We start from the raw sequence: 26,558 nt of genomic DNA, 5'->3' as shown, positions 1-26,558 counted from the left end.
GCTAGAGATACGAGCTGGGTTAATAAGCGATTTAGAGGTCAGGAACTGCTAATCTAATCAATAGGCTTTATAGTTTATAATCCGATAAAATCGAGTTTGAAATTTTAGCTCCACTCCTCATTAGTGGGGCAATGTTGGAACGTTACTTGTGGTGGATCCTGTCATGTGTCATCCTCCTGGAATGAAGAGCTCATTCTATTCCCTCAACCTCTGGGAATACTGCTTGCAAGTCTCCACCCTCTTCAGGACTTTCCTCAGCTGAAGAGAACTTTCTCATGTAGGGTTACAACTGTATTCCAGGAGACCACCAATTCAGTGATCAATCAGTGCAAGAGTATGAAGCTCTGGCCCCTTCACTGCTCCTCAGGACAACCGCAGTGCTACTTGAAGAGTCAGCCGAGTAATTCCTCAGAACCATCACAGCCTACCTTCACCTGCCCAGTCCTTCTTCCTTCCTTCCTTCTTTCTTTTCACTGGTATTAATCCCAAGAATCTCTCTCAAAAATTTCTCTTTGTCTCCATTTCTCAGGGAACCCAATGTGTGATATTACTTAACCTCTAAGCTTTAGTGTGTGTTAAAGTGCAGATTCCAATTCAGTGGGTCTGGAGTGGATCTCGATGACACATTTCTGACAAGCTCCCAGGTGGTGCTGATATGGCTGCTGCGTAAAACACATTCTAAGCAACAAGAACATAAAGTATTATATCAAGTAATATGTATAAGGTACTTAGCACAGTGCCAAGTATGTGCTTGTGCAATTAATTTGTTGATGTGGTGTTTATTTGCTTATGCTCTGTCAAATAAGTAGAGACAGTATAGCAAAGTGTTACAGGTAGACAAACAAGCAGATGAACCATTGAACACAGATATGTGTAGGACATTTATTTGCAAAACATGCCCTTAAAGAAAAGGAAAATGAAGAATTTCATCTTGCTCTAAGTCCCATAATTCATGTCCAAGTTAGATAGCCATTATTCATCCCTTGCCCACCATATGATCTGATTCCACTCCTGTCCTCAGAAATCAGTTATTAATCCAGTCATTCCACTTCTAAATTTTTCTTGAGCCATCCCCACTTTATCCTCACTTCTGCTGCCTTAACTCAGGTCCCTTTCATCTCGTTAGCTAAACAGCTTCCAGATCCTTCTGATCCTTTCAGTTCTACTCTAACTCTAGTCATGAATCTTCCCTTCACATTTCCCTGAGATTATTATTTCAAAATACATGTCTAATAATGTTGTTCACCATCTTAAAAGCCTTGAATAACTCTCCTTGCCAAAAAGATAGAGTTCAAATAACCCTTACCTGAAAGGTAAGGCTTTTTAACAGATGACTTCTTCTAAGGCTTAACTTCATCACTATATTCAGTAACTTTGAATTTCCCACTCTTCTTCAAGCACACTCCCTTTTTCACACTTCTCTGCGCTATTCTCTCTTCCAGGTACAAGTTCTCTTTTTCTGGACAAGAAGTGCCTTCCAGGCAATTTGTGGCCTTGTGCTTCTATGGCATTCTCTACAGGCTTTTTTTTATTGCACATATCATAGGGTTTTATAGTTATTTGCTTATTGGACAGTTTCCTTCACTGTATGAGCACCTTAAAGATAAAGACTTTGTATCATGACAAGTCTCTCCCCATACTTAGCTAAGATATTTATGATTGTTCTCTAGTATATAATACAAGCTTTGGTATATAGTAGATCCTCAAAAAGGACTGTTGAATGAACAAAATATTGATTCTGCTTAGTAGGTTAAAGTTCAAATCATGATTTAATACCTTTCTCATGCATTTGAAATTGTAAGAATCATTATGTCAGCATATGTTGTTTGGGTGACAACTTTCTCTTCCATCCTTCCTTCCTTTTTTTTTTTCCTATATTCATTTAAGTCTTTGGCAACTTTGAGATTGTTGTTGCTATCTTTTAACATATCTATGTTGTAAGATATATTCCCATATCATAAAATTCATCTATTTTAAGTATGCAGTTTGATGGTTTTTAGAATACTGATGTAATTGAACAAACATCACCATAATCTAATTTTAGAACACTTCCATTACCACTGAAAGAAACCCTGAAAGCCATTAGCAGTTATTTCATTTCCCCTGACCTCCCAGCCTCTAGCAACCCTATTCTACTTTCTGATTCCATAGATTTACCTATTCTGGACAATTCATATAAGTAAAATCTTACAATAGGTGATCTTTTGTGACTGGCATCTTTCACTGCATTTGTTTCAAGGTTCATCCATTTTGTAGCATGCATTGGTACTTTATTGCTTTCTATTGCCAAATAATATTCCAGCTTATTGATAGATCACACTTTGTTTATGTATTCATCAGTTTATGGACATTTGGGTTGTTTCCACGTTTTGAATGTTGTGAATAACACTGCTTTGATTATTTGTGTTTCTGTGTGGACAAATATTTCATTCTTAAGCATGTACCTAGGGATTGATAGGTCATATGGAAATTCTGTTTAACATTTTAAGGAATGGCCAAACTGTTTTCCAAAGTGGCTGCATAATTTTACATTCCTACTAGAAATGTATAAGGGTTACAGTTCTCCACATTCTCACCAATACTTATTATTGTTGCATTTGCTTTTGAAATTAATTTTACTGTGTTGTGGTTTTTACAACTTTAAAATATTTCCTGAAAGTTTCTCACTAACCCTGAGTTTACTCAATGTCATCAAGTCTATAGGGAAGTTAAAGATGTTGGTATACCTGGATATGTCAAAAAACAGAATAGAAACTGTTGACATGGACATTTCTGGATGTGAAGCCCTGGAGGACCTCTTACTGTCATCCAATATGTTGCAACAGTTGCCTGACTCTATAGGTAAGAACATAATATTTTGTTATCAATGTTTATGTCAAATATACTGTTTTCATTTTTAGCGGTATAGTTTATTTGCAGATGTAGGGAATATACTGTTAGTCTAATATTAATAAATTAGCATAGTCATTATGCAATATGAAAAATTATTTTACCAGTATTTTAGAATCAAATGGTAACTCTAGCTGTCAAAATACTCTCCTATTAAAATGATCTTACTAAACTGACATACTTTAATTAATTTTAGATCTACTAAGTTTTAAAGTGTTATTAAAAGGAGTATTTATCTTAGATTTAAGTACTTGGATGACTATGTATGTCTTCTTTTGTCACTATAGAATTACCAGTAGCATGGGCTTCGTTGGTGGCTCAGATGGTAAAGAATCTGCCTGCAATGCAGGAGAGCCTGGTTCAGTCTCTGGGTTAGCAAGATCCTCTGGTGAAGGGTATGGCTACCCACTCCAGTATTCTTACCTAGAGAATCCCATGGATAGAGGAGCCTGGCAGGATACAGTCCATAGCGTCCTAAAGAGTCAGATATGACTGAGCAACTGACACTTTCTATCCACAGTGTTGCTCTATTCTACTTTAATTTTATTGTACCTTGCTCTAATTTAAGAATAACATGATAAATAAATAAAATATCTTCATAGTTCTATTATTTAAAAATGATATCTCATCTTTTGCATGCTATCAAGAGTCATAAGAGCAGAAATTTTGTTAATACATATTAACTATTCAATCCTTTTTTGTCATAAATTTTTATCTGAGTAACAGTGAAAGAATCTAAATAATGAGTAAACTTTTATATAGATATCTTACTGTTATTATTTATGAGAGGACACAGATAGGAGAGTAATCATCAAACTACTTAATTTTGGATTATAGTTTTTAACACTCCTTGAATTAGATGTATCATATGTTCTGGAATGTATTAATGCTTCTGAAAATTGAATCACAAGTCAAAATTTTTCTCCAATTTTTGTTGCTTCCATTTTCACTATTATTTTAGGTTAATAGAGAATACTACTTTTAACAGAACAGATTGGTTTTTCTTTCTTTGCAGATTTGATGATGTTTTTATTTATATAGTTATATATTTTTGTAACAGTGTCTTTTCAACTTACTCCTTTGTAAGACTTATTTTAAGCTTAATTAAACACTTCCACATTTGCAGGCTCTTTCTGTGAAAATTCTGACCCCATCAGTATGTCATAGGTCCTCTGTTCTGCATTCTTACTAACTATCTTAGATGAAACTTATGATCAGATAAGCTTAGAAAGTACTATTTTATGTTGTAGAAAGTAAGGAAATATATTGGTGTAAAAGAGCATCTTTGATGAAGATGCTAGAGATGATCATCTGGTCAAGATAGCCATCTGGTCAAAATACATTTCTTACTCTCCTTACTCAAAAACCACTCCATATCTTCAAAGGCATAATGAGAATAAAAAAGCTATTTATATTAGAAGAACATAATTTTCTTCATTACTGTCTTCTCCATACAAAGAATTATGGGTGGTATATGGTAAGTACTCCTTAAGTATTGAGTCAATAACATAATTTAGCTCTGCTTAAAGAGAATGAGCATATATCTGGAACTGAGATATAATGGAAACACAGGAATGCTTACAGACATGATGGGCTCCAGACCACAAATAGAAGTGGTAGCCATAAATTCTGATCCTGAGTGGTTAAAAACAAAACAAAACAAAACAAAACCCTTAAGCGTAACAAGAGAATACAAATTTACAGGGATTGAGGAAGGAAACGCTTTTCTGCTAAGAGAGACTGAAGATCCTAGAGCTAGGATGAAAGGAGAGAACAGACACAGATTCAATACTGAAAATTACAGCACATTACCAGCTGCTTTATTTGCAATATCCAGGTTAAATGAGAACACTAAGTTGTTAATTTAAGACTTTTCTAAACCCCGGAAACTTGAGGGTCAGGTGGAAGTAACCAGTGTCAGACATGGAGGAGTGAACATAGGTAAGTAAATATCCACTGACACAAATGGCCATGAAAACAAATACTTTAAAGGAAAACTAATGTTAAAACAACTCAAACGATAGAAATTTTACCCCATGGGAAACCAAAGTTATCAAGCAAGTTAAAAAATTATTTTAAGTATGTGTAGATTCTCAAATAAATAAAAGGAAGAACAATATTTATAAAAATAATAACTTACAAAACAGGAGTGATGACCAAGAACAGGTAGTTATTAAAAAAAAAAAAAGAACCAATTAGAAATTCTGGAAATGAAGAGGTCCCATAGTGAAATAAAAGATGATGTAACTATTTGTTTAAAATATCCTTTGTTAAGAAAGTGGACTAGGGAGTTAGCCTTCCAGTCTGGGGGAAATAGCCTGTACAGATGATAGAAAATACCAGATTAGATGCTTGGCTGGCATGAAGCAGACCAGCGCAGGCAAGTTGCATTGTGTATTTAATGTCTTCGTTTAGAATCTGTGCATGCATGTGTGCTAAGTCGCTTCAGTCGTGTCCCACTCTTTGCGACCCCGTGGACCGTAGCCCACCAGGTTCTTCTGTCCATGGGATACTCCAGGCAAGAACACTGGAGTGGGTCACCATGCCTTCTTCCAGGGGATCTTCCCAAGCCAGGGATCAAACCCGCATCTCTCTGTCTCCTGCTTTGGCAAATGGGTTCTTTACCACTAGCGCCACCTGGGAAGCTGAGAAATCCTCAAATTAAGAGGGTAACTTTGTCAGTAGCTTCCTGCTAGAACTATGTTTGAACCCTATTGACCTTTTAGAGAAAATTACATTTACCCATCTGCAGCGTGGCCAGAGTACCTGATTGTATATGTAGAAAGGCTGGCTTTCCTTGAAAAATTTCCCTCTTGGTCAAGAGAAATAGCTGGGAACTCTGTTCAAAGGTCCTAAAATAATTTATTGATTCTGATTGGATGGTAAATTACACCTTGTCTTCTTTATTTGAACCTGAGTTATCTATTGGACTACCAACATTTAAATGAATAAAAGACAAGAAACGTCATAGTATTATTAACAATAAAAGGAAATAGCAACTAAAAATCTTTAGTTCCTTTACACCTATTTTAGCTGTGGGGTATTTGAATGGAGTTATATATTCAACAAACAACCCTGTATGCTGAGTGTCTTTCAATGTGCTGGGTCCAGGGAAAATGAAGAGGAATTATGTTTTCTTGGTAGAGCTTTAATAATTAGCTTCTTTGGACAGCAGAGAAATTCAATAAAGGAGAATATATATATACATATATATATATAAACGTATATATACATATTTACTTTCCAAAACAATTTATCTTATTCACTTAGTGGTTAAACACACAGGTTTTGCAGTCAAGTTGCCTGAATTCAGAGTCTAGCTTTTCTACCTTACTAGCTGTGTGACCTTATGCAAGCTACTTAATCTCCCTGTGCCTCAACTTTATCATCTTTTACATTGGAAAGTGAAGTACCTGCATCAGGGAATTATTTTGAGAATTAATGAATTAATATATGTAAAATTGCATAGAACAGAACTTAGTATACAGTAAATGTTCAATCAATGTTAGGTACTATGATAATATAATAATTATTATAATCTTAGATATGATGAGTACACAGCAATTTGGCTTTCAAAATTCTAATATAGAATGTAAATGTCATATAAATATTAGCTATTTTGATAACAAATTATATTAATGTTTATTATACTGCCGCTTATTGTATATTTATATGAAAGTAGCCAGAATCATAGTAAAAAACCTCCTTTTCCTTTCTTTTAAGTATATCTGAATTGGGAACATAAGATAAAGAGGAGGAGAACTGAGGAAGAAATAGTTTAAAATACCTTTGGTTCCTGAGGGTAGAAGACAGTCCAAACATATATTGATAGCAAGACAGTAAAGGAAATATCTGTCAGAGGAAGTCATGAGTAACAGAGCTGAGGTTGATGGCCAATTTCTATTCCAAGAACAACCAGATTGCTACAGAAGTTCTGGAATCTGTCCAGAGAGCACACCCTTGTGTGGAATGTGTGAATGACAAAGTAGCCATATCACAAATGAATGATGGTCCCTTTAGCTCACATATGTGCAACAAAGGAAGGAGCCCTAACTTGCTTCAGCATCTAAAGTTGTAGAAAAAAAGTGAAGTTGCTCAGTCATGTCTGACTCTTTGCAACCCCATGGACTATAGCCTACTAGGCTCCTCTGTCCATGGGATTTTCCAGGCAAGAGTACTGGAGTGGGTTGCCAAAAGTTCTAGAAGCTTCTGTCAAAGATCCATTATTTCAAAAAAAATCTGTTGCATCAATCTTTTGACCTTAATCCCTATCCTGCCTCAAGATTTTCACACCACTACTTCAGACGTAGGGACTATGATTCTCTTAAAGACTGCTTGGCAACCTGGCTTCAAGATGTTTGCACAGCCCTCTGTAACCCAACCCAAAACTTCTGGTAACCCAGCCAAGTGATGCGGAAACTGTCAGCCTTCCTCTGGCTCCACCTGTGGGCAGGGACAATAGTTTGATCACAGCTACAGTTCATAAAGAATTCAGTTGTAATTCATGGTCCTGTGTTTTCTTTTCACAATTGATGAGCAAGCTCAAGAGTTCTTTTACATTTCCAAGGTTGATGATTTTTTACATCTACAGTAGAGAAGCTAAAGTGATTCAGTCACCCTTTGAGCATAGATGAATAAGCAGTGGGTGTTCAAATTTCAGAGATAAATTACCCCAGTGAGAATTGTCCTCTTTCCCAGGTGCCACTGTTTTCAGCCGTGTATCACAAGGGCACAAGCTGATGTATTAATCTCCAAATATTGTAGGTATTTTCTCACAGCAGTCTGATAGTGATGACATTTCTCTTCACTAGAGATTCTGCGTGCTTTGGTAGACTATGTAATTGAGCATGCTGAAACTTCAAATGCAACAACAGCTTTATCTCTGACTTCTTGTGACTTACTTTTTGCCTTTAAGCTATGCTCAAAATACTTGAGGTGGGTAGGTATGAGCTGTAACAGCACTTTCAGAGCATGTTTATGAAACACCACTGTACAAGATACTCTGCACACACACGGAAGTTCCACAATGACTTTAGAGTCACCCTGCTACATTAGTATATCAAAAGTTCCTTAACATTTTTCATTAAAGAAATCTGGTTGATGTTGTTTAATTCAGCATTTCCCAAACACATTTGACCATGGAACCTACTGTATCTGTCAGAACAAGTTTTCTGCAAAACATATGTAAAACCAAAATCAGCCACTGTTTATGCTTTGTCTTGGATTTTGGCTATTTAGGCCATATTGATACCCTGGGTTCTGTCATGGCTGGGTAAAGGAAGCTGTTCTTCTATTACTCGGCAGTTTTTGCTTATTAATACCTGAGAATAGGAATACATAAAGCAGGAAGTTTATGAAGGGCATAAATTAGTGAAATATGAATAGTTGAAATGCCAATTATTAGCCAGTTCTACTTGATATATTAAAAACTGAATCTGCCTCCTTAGCGCAGTAGGTAGTGCTTCAGTCTCATAAAAACTGAGGATTTTTGTGTTTACTACTGATCCCAGTCAAGGATTTATGGTAACTGAAAGAGTATGAAGTTATATGTTGTAATTTTCTAAGTCCATAATTATAACTACTACACTGCAGTACTTCAGTACCCATTCATTGATTATTAGGCTTAATTCAGATTTGTTTTCAATTTGTACCACAACAGGAATGTTAGTTATTAGTGCTTATGAGTTAATTAAATATTGAGTCACAGCTGGCTTGAAAACTTTCATCTCGTCCGTTTGCTATATAATAGAAAAGGAAAATGTGGTAGTAGTACCGCCAACTCAGGTTTCTATGGAACCCTATGTTTTCCTTATTGTCTCCATCATTGTACTTGAACTCCCACTGATGTAAGTAAAGTTTTTACAACTGGAAGGTCAGAACTAGACATGCGAATATAAGTTTGTAGGTTGATATAAGCAGAGTGCAGCCAATTAGCATGACAAACATTCATCACAATTATATTGTGATGTATATTGTACTTTATATATTGTATTTTCTATCAGTAATCTGTTCATGTGTATTAATACATCTTCTCTGTTTTAGGGTTGTTGAAAAAGCTAACTACTCTAAAAGTAGATGACAATCAACTTACGATGTTACCCAATACAATCGGAAAGTAAGTGCCAAAGTTTCATACCAGTCTGCTTCTCTAAAGCCAGAGACAAAAGAATATATTGAGTTTTCTACTTTAACACAGTTTCCACTGGAGATCTCAACAATTTTGTTCATATTTAAACTCGTTTTAGACCACATTTCATTTACTTATATATTTGTGTATAATATATCAATTTAGTTTTATATTGTGGACATTACATTGACACCCAACTATATAATATGATAAGAAATACTTGACCATTGCCCTTTCACAAGCAAAGTGATTACCCAGACCTTCAATTATATCATTGCCTGTAATTTTCCAGATACTACTAATTTGGATGCTTTTGACTGAGTAGCAGCTCTAAATTCACTTGAATGTTTTACAAAATCAAATCAATTTTTATAAGATCTGCATTATGTATATGTTACCATTGCACTGTTAGTAAAATTTGATATTTATAGAGACTTAATGTATTTTTAGACTTAAGGAAATAAACATGTTTTAGCTTGCATAAAAAGCTTTAAGGTAAAAGATCATTGTTGCCTTTTAAGAAAAAAATATATTCCATTTATCTGAAAATTATTTATTTCTAATTTTATATTGTCATTAATGTTTGATTTCCAGTTCTTTAAGAAATATATATGTATGCTATTATCAATGCTTCATTGGAATTATTTTGTTTACAACTTGTGTAAAGTGAGAAATCCATAAGCTGTCTTCATTCTAAAATTCTGTAAGCCCATTTTATAGGAATCTTGTCCCACATTTCATGTGAAGAATTATATAAATCCACATTTTAACATATTTGGTTATCCTTGGGATGGGGAGAAAGGTTTTTTAAAAAATAGTTTTATTAGACATGATTGATGTGCAATAAACTGCACGTATTTAAAGTCTATAATTTGGTGTTTTGATATTCATATAAAGCCATGAATGGAAGTGTTAGGAAAGTGGACTATAATACTATGTTTTATTGCAATAAAAAGGAGAATAAAAAAAGCAGTAGGAAGTATATGAGAAATCTCTACCTTCTGCTCAGTTTTGCTGTGAACCTAAAATGGTTATAAAATTAAAACCTATTTTTAAAAAAGGAAGAATGACTGACAAACTGTGGTTAGTCAGACTTGGGTATTTGGCAGACATTTTCTCAAAAATGAACAAAGTGAGCTTTGTTACTTTAAGGACAGCAACTGACAGTATTTGTGGCCAACAGGGAAATTTGAGCTATCAAGCAAAAGTTGGAATTTTGAAAAATTTATATCTGCCACTATAAGTTTGACGGCTTCCATACATTTAAAAGCTTTTCTGGTATCACTGGTGTGATAATGAATGTGATTTATTGAGGTTGTCTATGAAATGCATCAACATTTGGAAAATCTGTTTAATTCTATAAAGCAACATTTTCCATGACCAATGCATAACCTACAAAATCACACATGAAAAATAGACTCATTCAAAGTGCAAAAGGATTAGTTGACGTTAATGTATTGGTATGAAGACTAAGAAAAGTTCACTGATGTATTTCAGATTCCATATTGCAATTACTGTATCCCCTAAAAAACCACCACTTGTTGAGTTTTGGTGTAGTGTCAAAGAATAGTCGCAATTATCCAAAAAGACTATGAAAATACCCCTCCCTCCCTTTTCCAACTACATATCTGTGTGAGATTGGAATATATATATGTATATATATATATATATACATATATATATATAAAATTTAATCGGAATAATATACAGCAGCATATTGAATACAAAAGCAGATATGAGAATACAGTTACCTTCTATTAATATAAACATTGGAGAGATTTGAAAAAATAAAGCAATGTCACTCTTCTCACTAAATGTTTTTGTTTTGGAAATATAGATACTTTTATAAAATATGTCACCTACATTAACATGTCATGGGTTTATTGTTATTTAGGACTGAATAATAAATAATTATTTTAAATGCCTTTTTTAATTTATAATATGATAGATGCCAATAGATATAAACCATATAAACAAAAATACTCTAGGGTTACCAATGATTGTTAAGAGTGTAAAATGGTCCTAAAATGAAAATTTTTGAAGATTTCAGTTCTACAGTACATTTTTTGGTTGGTAAAATTATGACAGCCATTTTCTCACTTATATTTTTACTTCAATGGAGCACTTGTGCAAAATGTAAGCCAAATCTAAACTTTTATAGTACACCTTGATAAACAATCTTCATGAAGTAAAAATAATAATGATACAGTGGCTTTGCTTTCCTTAGGGAATTCAGAACTGATAGATCAGAGGTTTAGCTCAAGGTTAGAGATAGATTTGATTAGAATACTATTTAATGTCACCCCAGGTCACATGCAGACAGTATTTTGTAAGTGGCGGAATAGTTGGTAGTGTTGTTCAGTCGCTCAGTTGTGACTGACTCACTGCAACTTATGCACTGCATCACACCAGTCTTCCCTGTCCTTCTCTATCTTCGGGAGTTTGCTCAAACCCATGTCCAGTGATGCCATCCAACCATCTCATCCTCTGTCATCCCATTCTCCTCCTGCCTTCAATCTTTCCCAGCATCAGGGTCTTTTCCAATGAATCAGCCTCAGGTGGCCATCAACCCTTTGCATCAGGTGACCAAAGGGTTAGAGTTTCAGTTTCAGCATCAGTAGAATAGTCTGTATTTTATTATGAGACATTCTATGTAGAGCTCTGCTCACCAAAATGTTAAGATCATCTGTAGTGAGCAAAATATTCTCATTCTGAATGTAGAATGTTTCATAGATTGATCTTTGGTAATTTTTAATAGTCCAACTAGTAAAACTTGCTGAAAGACTTCAGCTGTCTTTCACAGCTGAGTTAGATTCCATGACTTTTGTGCCAAATGGCTTGTAAAATTGGTTATTTTTGTTGTCAAATCTTAAGTTGTGCCTAGGAGTTCCAGCCATTCTAAGAACTGAATGTGCAATGAAAATAGTAATAAACAACATTTTATTTGTGTTCACAATTGCCAGATAACATGTTTGGTGCTTTACCTGTATTCTTGTTTAAAGACCCCATCAACACTATTCAATGTGTATTATTTTCTCCCTATTAACAGATGCAGAAACAGAGGCTGAGAGAAGTTATCAAATCTCAAAGCTAAACTGTTAAATGACCTATGATACTTTGCAATATTTGGTCATTTAAGAGCTCCATTGCTCTAAGGGCAAGGGATCTTCCATAGCAAGAGAAACTACACTAAGCCTCTCTCTGTTAGCTTTGTAGTTTTGGAGAAAAGCAATGAAAGCTCAAAAATTTGAATGGATATTTTAAAAAGTCATTCCATCATAGCGTATGGTCAAAGAGAAAGACTGGAATCAGAAAATTTAATAACTATGCAAAGCTGGATAAATCATTTCTTTCCTGTGGGCCTCTGACTGCTGAGGGATAATGCAAGGAGCACTGGTTTTGGAGTCTAACAGCATGGGTGTGATCCCTCGCTACGCCACTTAACTATGTGAACTTGGATAAGTTATTTAAATTCTCAGTGGCTTAGTTTCTTCACTTGTAGTTTCTGCCTATGTCTAAAATTCTAATTCTTTGATCTAGATGTTTAGTTTATATAACATTAATACCCTAGATGGTAAATTCCAGTAGTCCACTTACTAGACTGCTATGACAAGAAAATAAGCATTCTAGGTACCTGAATGCTAAAAACTGTGCTTCCCTCTATTCTCTAATCATAGAAAGATACACAAGGAACTAGAAATGTACATGACTTTGGGAGGAGAACTTGGGGGCTGAGCAATAGAGTAAACAGGAGATTTCCTTTTATTGTATCCCCACTGTACTTCTTAACAGGTAAAGTTATTCTAGTCAAAAACTTAGAGAGCATACACACACACACACGCACACACACACACACACACACACATACTTCATTTGATAAAACCCAAATTCCAACCCAAATTCCTTCACACTAATATTCAATTCTTTCCATAGTCTAGTATAGACTGGTGATTCTCAATATGTGGTCCCCTGACCAATATCATCAACTCCAACTGGGAACTTGTTAGAAGTGCAAATTCTCAGAGACAGTCTCAGACCTATTGAATGAGAAACTCTGGACATCATACCAGCAATCTGTGTGTTAACAAGATGTTCCAGGGATTCTGATGCATGCTAAAGTTTAAGAACCAATATCTGAATTCAGCTTCTTAAACAGCTATCAGATAACTGTCTTCTCAAACCCTATTCCATTGTGCCTGCATCAGAATTATTTGAGATGCTGGTTTAAAACAAAGCTCCCTTAAACAAGCTTACATAATGGTTGGCTGCTTTGGCTCTGGAGTCAGACCTTTTGGGGCAAAATCTGGCTTTTCAATGTACTATTGGGTGGATAGCCGTAGATTCCTCCTCCGTAAAATGGAAATCATAATAATGCCTATCTCATGAGAATGTTATGAGAATTAAATGGAAAGTACTCATGTATTCAATAAATGATTCTTAAAATAAAATCTAATAAGGTAAAGAGTTATTGACAAATTAAAGTGGGGGTATTTGGAATCAAAAAATATGTTTACTTGTTTTGCTACTTAATTCTCCTCCTTCTGCCCACCCATACCACTGCAGCTTCCTGCTCAGTATACCTACTTAATGAACCAGCATTTTCTATATTTAATTCCTCAAAACAGTCATTACTTGAGATTTTAATAGATATGACATAAAAATAAGCTTCATGGACAAATAAGTTTAGGGAACTCTTTACACAAGTTAGAGAACACTCTAATGTGATATTTTTCCATTTCTTATGTTGGTCTCTTATTTATCTTTTGCATCATCATTTAACTTTTCAATTATAATATCATGCCTTCCCAACTGGAATATGCACTCCTTAATGGTTGATAACATGTCTTGAACATGTTTAATCCCTTCACAGGGAAATATTTGCAAACCTTGGAACTAGACTGGCTTCTCCATTCATTAACTAATTGATCTCCGGCATGTCAAATCACATCTCAGAGCTGCAGTTTTCTCATCTGTAAAAGGGAAGTAATAATACATCTTAGAGGTTATTGTCAGACAATATTAGATAGCCTTCAACAAATCATAATAGTCATCAACAATAATAAGCAAAAAGATATTTCTTTATTGATCCTTGCTTATGTTTATCTATGTGAGGATTAGTAATATAACATGAGTGAAACATCCAGTTCTTAAAAAGAAAATGTTAAATACTTATGTACAAAACATAATAATGCATTGTGATTATATATATAAATATATATTATATATAATAATATATATAATGATGAAATAATGCATTATTCTGCTCAGACTGCCATAACAAAATAACCATACATGAGTGGCTAAAACAGCAGACATTTATTACTCTAAGTTCTGAAAGCTGAGAAGCCCAAAATCAGTATGCTAGCAAGGTGCATGCATGCTGAGTCACTTCAGTCGTGTCCGACTATTTGCAACCCTATGGACTGTAGCCCGCCAGGCTCCTCTGTCCATGGGATTCTCCAGGCAAGAATACTAGAGTGGGTTGTCGTGCCCTCCTCCTGGTATCTTTCCAACCCAGGGATTGAACCCAAGTCTCTTATGTCTCCTGCATTGGCAGGCAGGCTCTTTACCACTAGCACCACATTGGCAGCCCCATGCTAGCAAGGTAGCATACCTTGAATCATCCCTGATACTCCATACAGCAGGCATTATAAACCAATTTTATAGATGAGAACACAGGGATTAATAAGTAGATCAAGTGCACTCAACTATTAAGCGACTATGCACGCCTGTCTCAACATTTTTCACATTCCCAACATTAATTCTATTGAGTTAAAAGTGCACTAAAACAATGAAGCCCAAAGTCATTTACTTTTATGTTTATTACTACCTACATAATAGAAGATTTAATGGCATCTAATGGTTTCTAATGGTCATACATGAAGTTAAAGTGAAATTATACATTATCTATGTAATATAATCACAATCCCTCTTCCTCATTAGCTCAGTAATTGAGGGTTAATAATAATCTCAAATGATACCCTGAGAAGGGCAATATCTTCTCATCCAAGACTAATTCATGGAGACCAAACTAGAGAACAATGTAGAGAATAGTTGTAGAAAACAAAGTCAATATTATTGTTGTTGTTGTTTAACATCAAGCATTACTACCTCCAATAATGTCATTAGTACTGACATGTGGCCTAAGGCAAAATTTTACTGACACAGCTCTTGTAATATGTATACTTGGATTTTAGCTGTCATTGACATATTTTGTGTGTTTCATGTTATCTTTGAAATATTAGCAAAGGACTTTAAAAATGTGTGGTCCCAGGATCAGCAGCCTCTGTATTACCCAGGAGCTTGTTGCAGACACAGAATCTAGGCCCCATTCCAAATCCTTACATCTGAATCTGCATTTTAACAAGTTCACCTGGGGAATCCATATGCACGCAAAAGATTGGGAAGTAGTGTTTTGTATTTTGTTTGTTTGGGTTTTTTGGTCATGCTGTTTGTGGAATCTTGATTCCCCAATCAGGGGTTGGACCCATACCCTTGTAGTGAAAACATGGAGCCCTAACCACTAGACCACCAGGGAATTCCCTGGAAAGCACTTTTTTAAAGTATTCGACACTTCTTTGCAGCTTGTGTTTACTTTTAATGTGCACTATTAAAGACAATAGAAAAAACTTCTTTAAAAAGATAGGTTTTTGTCTTTTTTATGCACAAACGATAGTGCAGTTTTGGAGTGCTTCAGGATGAGTTGATATTTGTATATACTGCATAACGGTCACCACAATAAGTCTAGGTAACATCTGTCATCATATATTCCTGGTGACTCAAGAGTAAAGAATCTGCCTGCAATGCAGGAGCCATCGGAGGCGCAGGTTCAATCCCTGGGTCCAGAAGATCCCTCAGAGGAGAGGATGGGAACCCACTCCAGTATTCTTGCCTGGAGAATCCCATGGACAGAGGAGCCTGGCAGGTTACAGTCCATGGGGCACAAGAGTCGGATATGACTTAGCAACTAAACAACAGCACAGTGCTATATTACCTCGTCGTGACTTATTTATTTTATAACTCAAAGTTGGTTCCTTTTGATCACTTTCATCCATTTTTCCCACTTGCCTAACCCCACCTCTGATAAACACCAATTTGCTCACTGTATCTATGAGCTTGGTTCTTTTTTCACCTTTTTGCTTATTTTTAAATTTCACATACAAGTGCAATCATACAATCTTTGTCTTACTCTGTCAGACTTATGTCACTTATTTTGGTCTATCCTTTGGACACCAGTGATAATGTGAGTAATATGGTAAAACTGTACTCAGGACCCTGTAATAAAATACTTTAGGTGATTTATAGCAAGACAGCCATCAATAAAGTCAGTTGGAATGTTATATTTTGAGTTTAAATCCTTTGAATTTCAGAGATAATTGAAGGATGTGTGTTTTGTACCTAATAGTTTTCTTTGTAACACAAAGATGTAAAATACTTTCAGGGTATAAATTATTAATTCAACATAGCCCATGATCCAGTAAAACTGTTACCGTTTTATTTCAGGAAGTGCTCACTTTACATTGTCGTGGGGACTATGAAAACAACCATGCACACTGAAACTGTACAAAATAATCTTTTTAATCAATGGGGAAAATTATGATAGTTTTCATGAAGGATCTTTAAATCTTTTCAAAACATCAAATACTGTTACTGTTGGTTATAAATGTATTGGAAAATGGAAATATAATAAAACCAACATGTATTTAATGAACCATCATTGTAAACATTAGGAGCATTAAGAATTAAAGTGGGTTTTTTGTGGAAAAAAAAACCTATCAAAATTACTTTGAACAGTACTTGTCTTGTTTTCACTGTGTGAGTCATAATTCAGAGTGGACATCCTTTCTATGATTCAGTGAAATGCCATCCTCTTTTTAAGTTTGGAACAGCTTCCAAACTTCTATCCTTTGTGCTCTTAACACCATGAAATATCTCTAAGAGTTTCTTTAATGTAAAGTTTATTGCCAGGGTCACTTCCTCTGGGACATCATCCTCTTCATTACAACCACTTTTCTCCTTGATGTCAACAAGTTTCCTTCACTAAGCTCCTCTGGCAGCAGATCTACAGGCTCTTGAATAATGGCAAGAAGCATTCCACATAGTCAGCTGTTTCTTCTATAATCCCACATATGTTCAATTCAAATCCTGCAGTGTTATTTGCACATTGAGCTGAAAGTTTCTGTTATACTGCATCCATAATGCTTGCAGTTACTTCCTGCCATGATGCTTGCATATTTTCAGTTGAATGCTTTATGTCATATTTCTTTTAAAACTCAGCCAAAGAAACTGTCTGATCTCCAGTTGTAGCATCAAAACTTACTCCAAAATGTGTGTGAGGTAATAAGCTTTCAAAATTGAAAGAGCTACTTGGTCTACCCGTTGAATTAATGAAGTTGTTCTTGGTGATAGAAAGGGAATTTTCATATTTTCATTTAAATCTCCAAGAGAATTAGGATGACCAAGAGCATTATCCAACAGGAGTAGTGCTTTAAATGGTAAATTTTGGTGCCAATAGTATCTCTTTACAGCTGATTGACAAGAAGGCAGCACAGCTACAGGATTTACTGTCCATATGTGAACTGAACAGCAGATGTGCAGAGGCTGATCAATGACAGACTGAAAAGAGTAATGTGACTCATCACTGATCTTAATGCACGTCTATTATTTACATTGTGATCTGTGGGCTGAAGAATTACCAGCAAAGCTTTTACTTCATGTAGCTATCCACAGTTAATATAGACCTTCCCTAGTGTCTCAGATGGTAAAGAATCTGCCTGCAATGCAGAAGAGCCACGTTTATTCCCTGGTTCAGGAAGATCTCCTGGATAAGAAAATGGCTACCCACTCTAGTATTCTTGCCTGGAAAATTCCAGGCCTGGAAGGCTATAGTCCATGGGCTACAGTCCATGAGCTAAACTCCATGGAGTCACAAAGAGTCAGACACAACTGAGCGACTAACACTTTTACAACTAATATCCCAAGGTAATTGGAATTTGAGCCATGTTGTTGGAAGACTAATACTACTCAACAAATCCTGATCATTAATTTGCTAGCGTGTGAGTTGAGTGCAATTGTGCAGTAGTTTGAGCATTCTTTAGCATTGCCTTTCTTTGGGATTGGAATGAAAACTGACCTTTTCTAGTCCTGTGGCCACTGCTAAGTTTTCCAAATTTGCTGGAATATTGAGTGCAGCACCTTAACAGCATCATCTTTTAGAATTTGAAATAGCTGAACTGGAATTCCATCACCTCCACTAGCTATGATCGTAGTGATACTTCCTAAGGCCCACTTGACCACATTTCAAGATGCTGGGCTCTAGGTGCGTGATCACACCATCATGGTTATCTGGGTCACGAAGATCTTTTCTGTACAGTTCTTCTGCATACTCTTGACACCTCTTCTTAAGATCTTCTGCTTCTGTGAGGTCCATACCATTTCTGTCCCTTATTGTGCCCATCTTTGCATGAAATATTCCCTTGGTATTTCTGATTTTATCCAAGAGATCTCTAATCTTTCCTGATCTATTGTTTTCCTCTATTGCTTTGCATTGATCACTGAGGAAGGTTTTCTTATCTCTACTTGCTGTCTAATCTGTCTAGTCAAAGGTCTGTCTAGTCAAAGCTATGGTTTTTCCAGTTGTCATATATAGATGTGAGAGTTGGATCATAAAGAAAACTGAGTGCTGAACAATTGATGCTTTTGCACTGTGGTGTTGGAGAAGACTCTTAAGAGTCCCTTGGACTGCAAGGAGATCCAACCAGTCCATCCTAAAGGAAATCAGTCCTGAATATTCATTGGAAGGACTGATGCTGAAGCTGAAGCTCCCATACTTTGGTCACCTGATTCGAAGAACTGACTCATTGGAAAAGACCCTGATGCTGGGAAAGACTGAAGGCGGGAGGAGAAGAAGATGACAGAGGATGAGACGGTTGGGTGGCATCACTGACTCAATGGACATGAGTTTGAGCAAACTACAAGAGTTGGTGATGGACAGGGAAGTCTGGCGTGCTGCAGTCCATGGGGTCTCAAAGACTCAGACACATCTGATTGACTGAACTGAATGCAGCACTTGAATAACATCATCTTTTAGGATTTGACTCAGCTGGAATTTCATCACCTCCACGAGCTTTGTTTGTAGCTTCCTAATACCCACTTGACTTAGCACTCCAAGATGTCTGGCTCTAGATGAATGATCACACCATCTTGGTTATCTGGATCATTAAGAGCTTTTTTGTATTGTTCATCTGTGTATTCTTGCCACCTCTTCTTAATTTTTTTTGCCTCTGTTAAGTTCATACCATTTGTGTCCTTTATTGTGCCCACCTTTGCATGAAATTTTCCCTTGGTATCTCTAATTTTCTTGAAGAGATCTCTAGTCTTTCCCATTCTATTGTTTTCCTCTGTTTCTTTGCATTGATCACTGAGGAAGGTTTTCTTATCTTCACTTGCTGTTCCTTGGAACTCTGCATTCAGATGGATATATCATTTCTTTTCTCATTTGTCTTTCACTTCTCTTTTCTCAGCTGTTTGAAAGGCCTCCTCAGACAACCATTTTGCCTTTTTGCATTTTTCTTGGGGATGGTTTTGATCACTACATCCTGTACAATGTTATGAACCTCCATCCATAGATCTTTAGGCACTCTATCAGATCTAATCCCTTGAACCTATTTGTCACTTCCACTGTATAATCATAAGGGATTTGATTTTATTTAGGTCATACCTGAATGATCTAAAGTGGTTTTCCCTACTTTCCTCAATAAGTTTGAATTTTGCAATAAGGAATTCATGATCTAAGCCACAGCTCCTGGTCTTATTTTTGCCTGCTGTATAAAGCTTCTCCATCTTTGGCTGCAAAGAATATAATCAATCTGATTTTGGTATTGACCATCTGGTGATGTCCATGTATAGAGTCATCTCTTATGTTGTTGGAAGAGGCTGTTTGCTATGACCAGTGTATTCTCTTGGCAAAACTCTGTTAGCATTTGCCCTGCTTCATTTTGTACTCCAAGGCCAAACTTGCCTATTACTCCAGGTATCTCTTGACTTCCTACTTTTGCATTCCTGTCCCCTATGATGAAAAGGACATTTGTTTTGGTGTTAGTTCTAGAAGGTCTTGTAGGTCATCATAGAGCCATTCCACTTCAGCTTCTTCAGCATTACTGGTTGGGGCTAGACTTGGATGACTGTGATATGAAATGATTTGCCTTGGAAACAAACAGAGATCATTCTGTTGTTTTTGAGATTGCACCCAAGTACTGCATTTCAAACTTGTTGACTATGAGGGATACTTTCCTCTAAGGAATTCTTGCCTACAGTAGTAGATATAATGGTCATCTGAATTAAATTCATCCATTCTGGTCCATTTTAGTTCATTGATTCCTAAAATGTAGACATTCACTCTTTCCATCTTCTGTTTCACCACTTCCAATTTACTTTGATTCATGGACCTAATGCTCACAATTCTCCAAGCTAGGCTTCAACAATATGTGAACTGAGAACTTCCAAGTGTTCAAGCTGGATTTAGAAAAGGCATAGGAACTAGAGATTAAATCACCAACATCTGTTGGATCCTAGAAAAAGCAAGAGAATTCCAGAAAAACAGTCTGCTTCGTTGACTATGCTAAAGCCTTTGACTGTGTGGATCACAATAAACGAACTGTGGGAAATTCTTCAAGAGATGGGAATACCAGACCACCTTACCTGCCTCCTGAGTAAACTGTCAAGAAGCAACAGTTAGAACTGGACATGGAACAGTAAACTGGTTCCAAATTGGAAAAGGAGTACTTCAAGGCTGTCACCCTGATTGTTTAACTTGTATGCAGAGTACATCATGTGAAATGCTGGACTTGATGAAACACAAGCTGGAATCAAGTTTGCCAGGAGAAATATCAATAACATCAGATGTGCAGATGACACCACCCTTTTGGCAGAAAGCAAAGAGGAACAGAAGAGCCTCTTGATGAAAGTAGAACAGGAGAGTGAAAAAGGTGGCTTAAAACTCGACATTCAAAAAACTAAGAATATGGCATCCAATACCATCACTTTGTGGCAAAAAATTGGGAAAAAACAAAAATAGTGATATACTTTGTTTTCTTAGGCTCCAAAATCACTACAGATGGTGACTGCAGCCATGAAATTAAAAGACGCTTGCTCCTTGGAAGAAAAGCTATGACCAACCTAGACTGCATATTATAAAGCAGAGACATTACTTTGCTGACAAAGATTCATATAGCCAAAGCTATGGTTTTTCCAGTAGTAATGTATGGATGTGAGAGTTGGACTATAAAGAAAGCCAAGTGCCAAAGAATTGATGCTTTTAAACTGTGGTGTTTGAGAAGACTCTTGAGAGTCCCTTGGACTGCAAGGAGATAAACCAGTCCATCCTAAAGGAAATCAGTCCTGAATACTCATTAGAAGGACTGATGCCGAAGCTGAAGCTCCCATACTTAGGCCACCTGATGCAAAGAACTGACTCATTAGAAAATACTAAAAGATTGAAGGAAGGAGGAGAAGGGGACAAAAGAGGATGAGACGGTTGGATGGCATCACTGACTCGACGGACATGAGTTTGAGCAAGCTCCAATATTTGGTGGCAGACAGGGACACCTGGCCTGCTACCGTCATGGGGTCTCAAAGAGTCAGACAAGACTGAGCAACTGAACTGAACTGTACTCTAGAGCTATTATTCACTTACCAGTTGGCTCAGTGGTAATAAAGCAACTGCCAATGCAGGAAACACAGGAGGACCATGTTTGATCCCTGTATCGGGTTCGGAGGAGCCCTTGAAGGAGGAAATGGCAATCCATTCCAGTATTCTTGCCTGGAGAATCCCATGGATAGAGGAGCCTGGTGTCTACAGTCCATGAGGTCACACAGCGTTGGACAGGACTGAGCATGCACACCAAAGCTGAATGCTGTGCTTCCCCACTTCTGAGTTCTAACCAGTTGAAGCTGTTAAGAACCATGAATCATGAGTTACCCTGATCAGGGTCAGGCTGGACTTGACTGAATTAGATTGTTCCCTTCCCATGAATAATAGGACTTGATTTACCCAATTGTACACAGACACGTGAACTTATTCCACCCTCTCCGTAATGCAAAATTTTCACCTTTAATAAGCATGATCATCATGACGCCCAGTTGCCACCCTCTTTTGGCACCGACTTTCCCCGCCCCTCAGTGCACTGCTGAGTGAATTTCTTCTGAGTGTAAGCAGGGAATGTTCCCTTGCCTGGCAGTAAATAAAATCAGCTTGGTTTTTGAGTTCTGATCCTTGTTTTATTTTTTTATATCCAAGATCATACATCTAATAAGTGAGAGAGCTGGGACACAAATCCATTCTAACTTAAAACTCAAATGCTTAATTTCTGTGTCCACTCATTAGCTAAATGATGGGAATAAATTACCTTCAAGTCAGCCAGGTCCAAGATAAAGAAAAAGGAAGAGGATTCTACAATCTTACTCCAACTACTTCTAATTCATTCTTCCCTTTACAGTGGTGAGATCATTACCCTTGAGGGTTCCTTCCTATTACAGCAAAGCAATGATATGAATGGTAGTAACAGTGTAATAATATTACCATCAAAGGAAACTTAAATACAGCTAGTGCTTACTCTGTGCCAGGCCCTCTTTCTTTCCCTTTCTTTCCCAACTGTCTCAAACCAAGCAATGAAATGTCAAGTTCCCTTGTGATAGCTTGAATGTGTATTCATAGGATTCCTTTGTGTAGATTTGGGGTAAAGTGGGCTAAGTTTGGAGTGGCGGGGATCTTGGCAAATTGGAGAACTGTGCTTATTTGAAGGCAGCTGCTATTACACTAGTTTCTTTACTTGTCATGGGAAAATAAAGATCCAGTACTGGCAGATCATCCTTATTTTTCAAAAGACACCAAAAGTCTGGGTCATTATATAGAGTTTGCCACTTTTTAAAATACTTTGTAAAGCAACCAATACACATCTGCAGGCTGAAATGTGACCTGTCTGTAGCATCTGCTACTGAAAGGCACAGGCGGAGAGGCAAGAAAATACAGTGGAGCCACATTGTCTGCATTTAGGTACTAGCTTTCCTGCTTTTGTGTGTCCTTGGGCTAGTTGCTTAGCCTCTTTACGCCTCTATTTCCTTATATGTAAGAGAGGTCTAAAACAATAGATATCTGATAGAGTTTCTTTAAGGAAATTAGTTACTTTTATCTCTAAAATGCTTAGTAAAATACATTGCGTTTAATCAGTGGTTTTGTTGTTAATATTTTGCCCCCCTTATCTTCTCATTCTTGTACCTGCCATCTATACCTTTTTACCTGCCCATGTACTTACATGCATTTATTCTAAGGATATACATTATGAGCATCTGACTATAAGAGACACCTAAGTTGTACAAAAGCAGACAAAACTTTTTGTCATTCTCAGGCTCAGTTAAATGACAAGTGAATTAAGAAAGGAGAAAAATGAACTATATTTATTTTACCAAATTGAACCACTTATTAAGTAATATTAATAATAGTTCAGCCAAGTGAACCATTTGGCTGAACTGATAAATCAACTTACATAATATTAAGCAATTGCTACATAAATAACTTTTGTTGGTGAATTTTAATATGTGGCCTTTTCAAAATTTTTTTGCCATCTGACCTTTTAGAATGTCTAACTAATGTATTTAACTTTTCAGTTTATCTTTATTAGAAGAATTTGACTGTAGCTGTAATGAACTGGAGTGTCTACCTTCTACTATTGGCTACCTTCACAGTCTTCGAACATTAGCAGTCGATGAGAACTTCCTTCCAGAATTGCCCAGAGAAGTGAGGAATAAACTTATTTCTATTAATTAATTTTTAATGACTCTGTTTTGGATATAAATTTTAACAGGTGCATTAGCAGTGTAGCTCCATGAGTTGAGCTGTGAATGCATATAGGAGTTATATATTTGTTAATCACTCTTTTTAAAATAACAAGGGGTAAGTTCTTATATTTGATCAAGGAAATGCATTTGACTTAAATTTTGATTGCCAAAAATAGTAATAAAATAAATTCATGCAAATAATTTATATATTTTGCTTTTAAGAAGTTATTACATAAATTTAGAGATAATTATATTTCAATTTATAAGTGAAAGTTTTCATGTAAATACGTTTTCTAAAGTATCATGTTGCATAGTATTATTTTAACTTCAGGATCCACCAAAAGGATTCATTAGCATTCATCTCCCAATGGGACTTTCATTTATTTATGTCAAGAAAAAACTGTGATGTATATTTTAAATTTCACATTTCCTATTAAATGCTTTCATAATCAGGAGCAATAATCCATATATCATTGTCTTAGAGACAAAAGTTATAAATAAAAGTGAAAGTACTATTGTAATGTGAAGTTAAACTCGTTTCTTGCAAAGGAAATGTTAATAAGACTTCATTTTTGAGTATATATGATCTTTTATAAACAATTATTATTAATGCTTATTTGGATAGACAATGAAATTGATGAGTATTCTAATCATAAAATTTAAAAGAAAATTATTCCTTTGTAACATGTATAAGAATATGAGATATACATTACCTTAATATCTAAAGGAATATATTATATAAACATATTTTAAAGATACACATATTATAAAAAATTAAACAATGCACATATTGAGTCTTGGAAGTGATAAAGAAATCTATAAATCAATCAAATCACTTTATAAATTATAAATATTAATATAGAATAGTTTACACTGTGATCCTTTACTTTTTTTATTACCTATAGATTGGAAGCTGTAAGAATGTAACGGTCATGTCTCTACGCTCCAATAAACTGGAATTTCTTCCTGAAGAGATTGGACAGATGCAGAAACTAAGAGTCTTAAATCTGAGTGACAACAGGTATTTTTCAAACATTTCACAATCACATTATTTTCTAAGAGCAAATTATTCCTTTTTATCAATAATTTTGAAAATTTTTCTATGTCTTATGAAATAAATGGAATGCAAACATTTATATAAATATGCAAATATTCATTTAGAAAATAGCAGAAGCTAAATTATTTTTAAACTGATATTTCAAAAATTATATGCCAAAACCTTCCCATATGCAGAAGGCATAATATTATGAAGACATGGAAAATAATTATAATAAAAATCTATAAAATTTGGTAATAAAAATATGTGCATAGGTATATTTGTATGCACATATATGTTTTCATATATACATTTATGTCTCCAGTAAATTAACTGAGCTATATGTATACTGTCCACACCACCAAAACACTGGTAAGAATAATGCCAAGAACCTAATACTAAAAAGTCATAAAGTTTGTGAATTATAGTAAGGACAACCAAATGGTTATTTAGCCATGTTCAGAACAGAATGGACAAAGAAAGAATAGGTTCTCTTCTTGTGACTAAAGTGTTACATTGTTGAAGGGGCAGGAAAAAAAGGTGAAAATGCAATTCATCTTTATCTCCACCACAAATGTTCTCAAAGAGGAAAGGACAAAAATCAATATTGACTAAAAATAACTGCTAAAAAGATAAAGTGGTTATGGAATAGAACAGACTACTTGAACTCTGTTTCCATTAAGTTTCAGTCAGACAAGTGATAACATGAGAAGCTGAGACTGCAACAAAACTATCAAAGATTAGCTTTTATGGAATCATGGAGAATGTTTAGATGCTGAAATTTCAGTGAGTGTGGGAGTTATTCGTTAGTTTGTCTGAGGAAAAAAAAACTAATAATGCATTTGGTAGCTCAATAATTGGAAAAGGAAATGGCAACCCACTCCAGTATTCTTGCCTAGAGAATCCCGTGGACAGAGGAGCCTGGTGGGCTGCTGTCCATGGGGTCACACAGAGTCAGACACGACTGAAGCAACTTTTTAGCATGCATGCAGGCATTGGAGAAGGAAATAGCAACCCCCTCCAGTATTCTTGCCTGGAGAATCACAGGGACAGAGGAGCCAGGTGGTGGGATGCCATCTATGGGGTTGTACAGAGTCAGACACGACTGAAGCGACTTAGCAGCAGCAGCTCAATAATATTTTCATGTACAGAATTAAACATTTTTTAAAAGCTTTGGAATTTTATTTTTAAAATCAAGGTGACCAAGAAGCTTCATAGCTTACTGCAACAAGAGTAATTCATTTCAAATCAACCCATTTCTTGTTTTGACTCTTTGAGAGGAAAATGAAGGAGATGCATTAAATATTGTGCCCAGCTTTCAGTAAGACATTTTTTGGAATTTTCTCATTATATTCTTGTGGACAGTATTATATATACAGTCATAGAAATATCATAGGAAGATGGGTTCCAGTGAATTCAATTACAGTCCCCAATGGAACCAAGTTCCATTATTGTCAAACTGGAGGAAGAGTTTTCATGATGAGCTGGAAGTTTTTCCTGAATTCTTGGCCCATTCAAATTTTATACATTAATAATTCACACAAAATGGAAAATATGCTTATAAAATATTTAAGTGACCCATGTTTAGGACTACTAATGCAATTATTTATCCAACAAATATAGCATATATGAGTGCTTACCATGGGACAGTACATTGCTAAAAGCTACTGC

At 35.8% G+C, this 26,558-nt stretch overlaps 1 protein-coding gene across 2 annotated transcripts in view; it reads left to right on the top strand.

Annotated features, from left to right (window-relative positions):
• The window catches only part of LRRC7 (leucine rich repeat containing 7), a 455,066-nt gene that overhangs the window by 311,532 nt on the left and 116,976 nt on the right, over positions 1–26,558 (top strand). For both annotated transcript variants that reach the window (XM_065928451.1, XM_065928441.1), the window contains exons 9-12: positions 2,697–2,841; positions 8,932–9,004; positions 23,681–23,810; positions 24,757–24,872. In XM_065928451.1, coding sequence (XP_065784523.1) covers positions 2,697–2,841; positions 8,932–9,004; positions 23,681–23,810; positions 24,757–24,872 — 464 coding nt within the window. The remainder of the gene's footprint in view (positions 1–2,696; positions 2,842–8,931; positions 9,005–23,680; positions 23,811–24,756; positions 24,873–26,558) is intronic.

Source organism: Muntiacus reevesi, chromosome 1, assembly GCF_963930625.1.
Source record: "Muntiacus reevesi chromosome 1, mMunRee1.1, whole genome shotgun sequence".
Lineage (NCBI taxonomy): Eukaryota > Metazoa > Chordata > Mammalia > Artiodactyla > Cervidae > Muntiacus > Muntiacus reevesi.
This window is presented reverse-complemented; position numbering and strand designations above follow the sequence as displayed.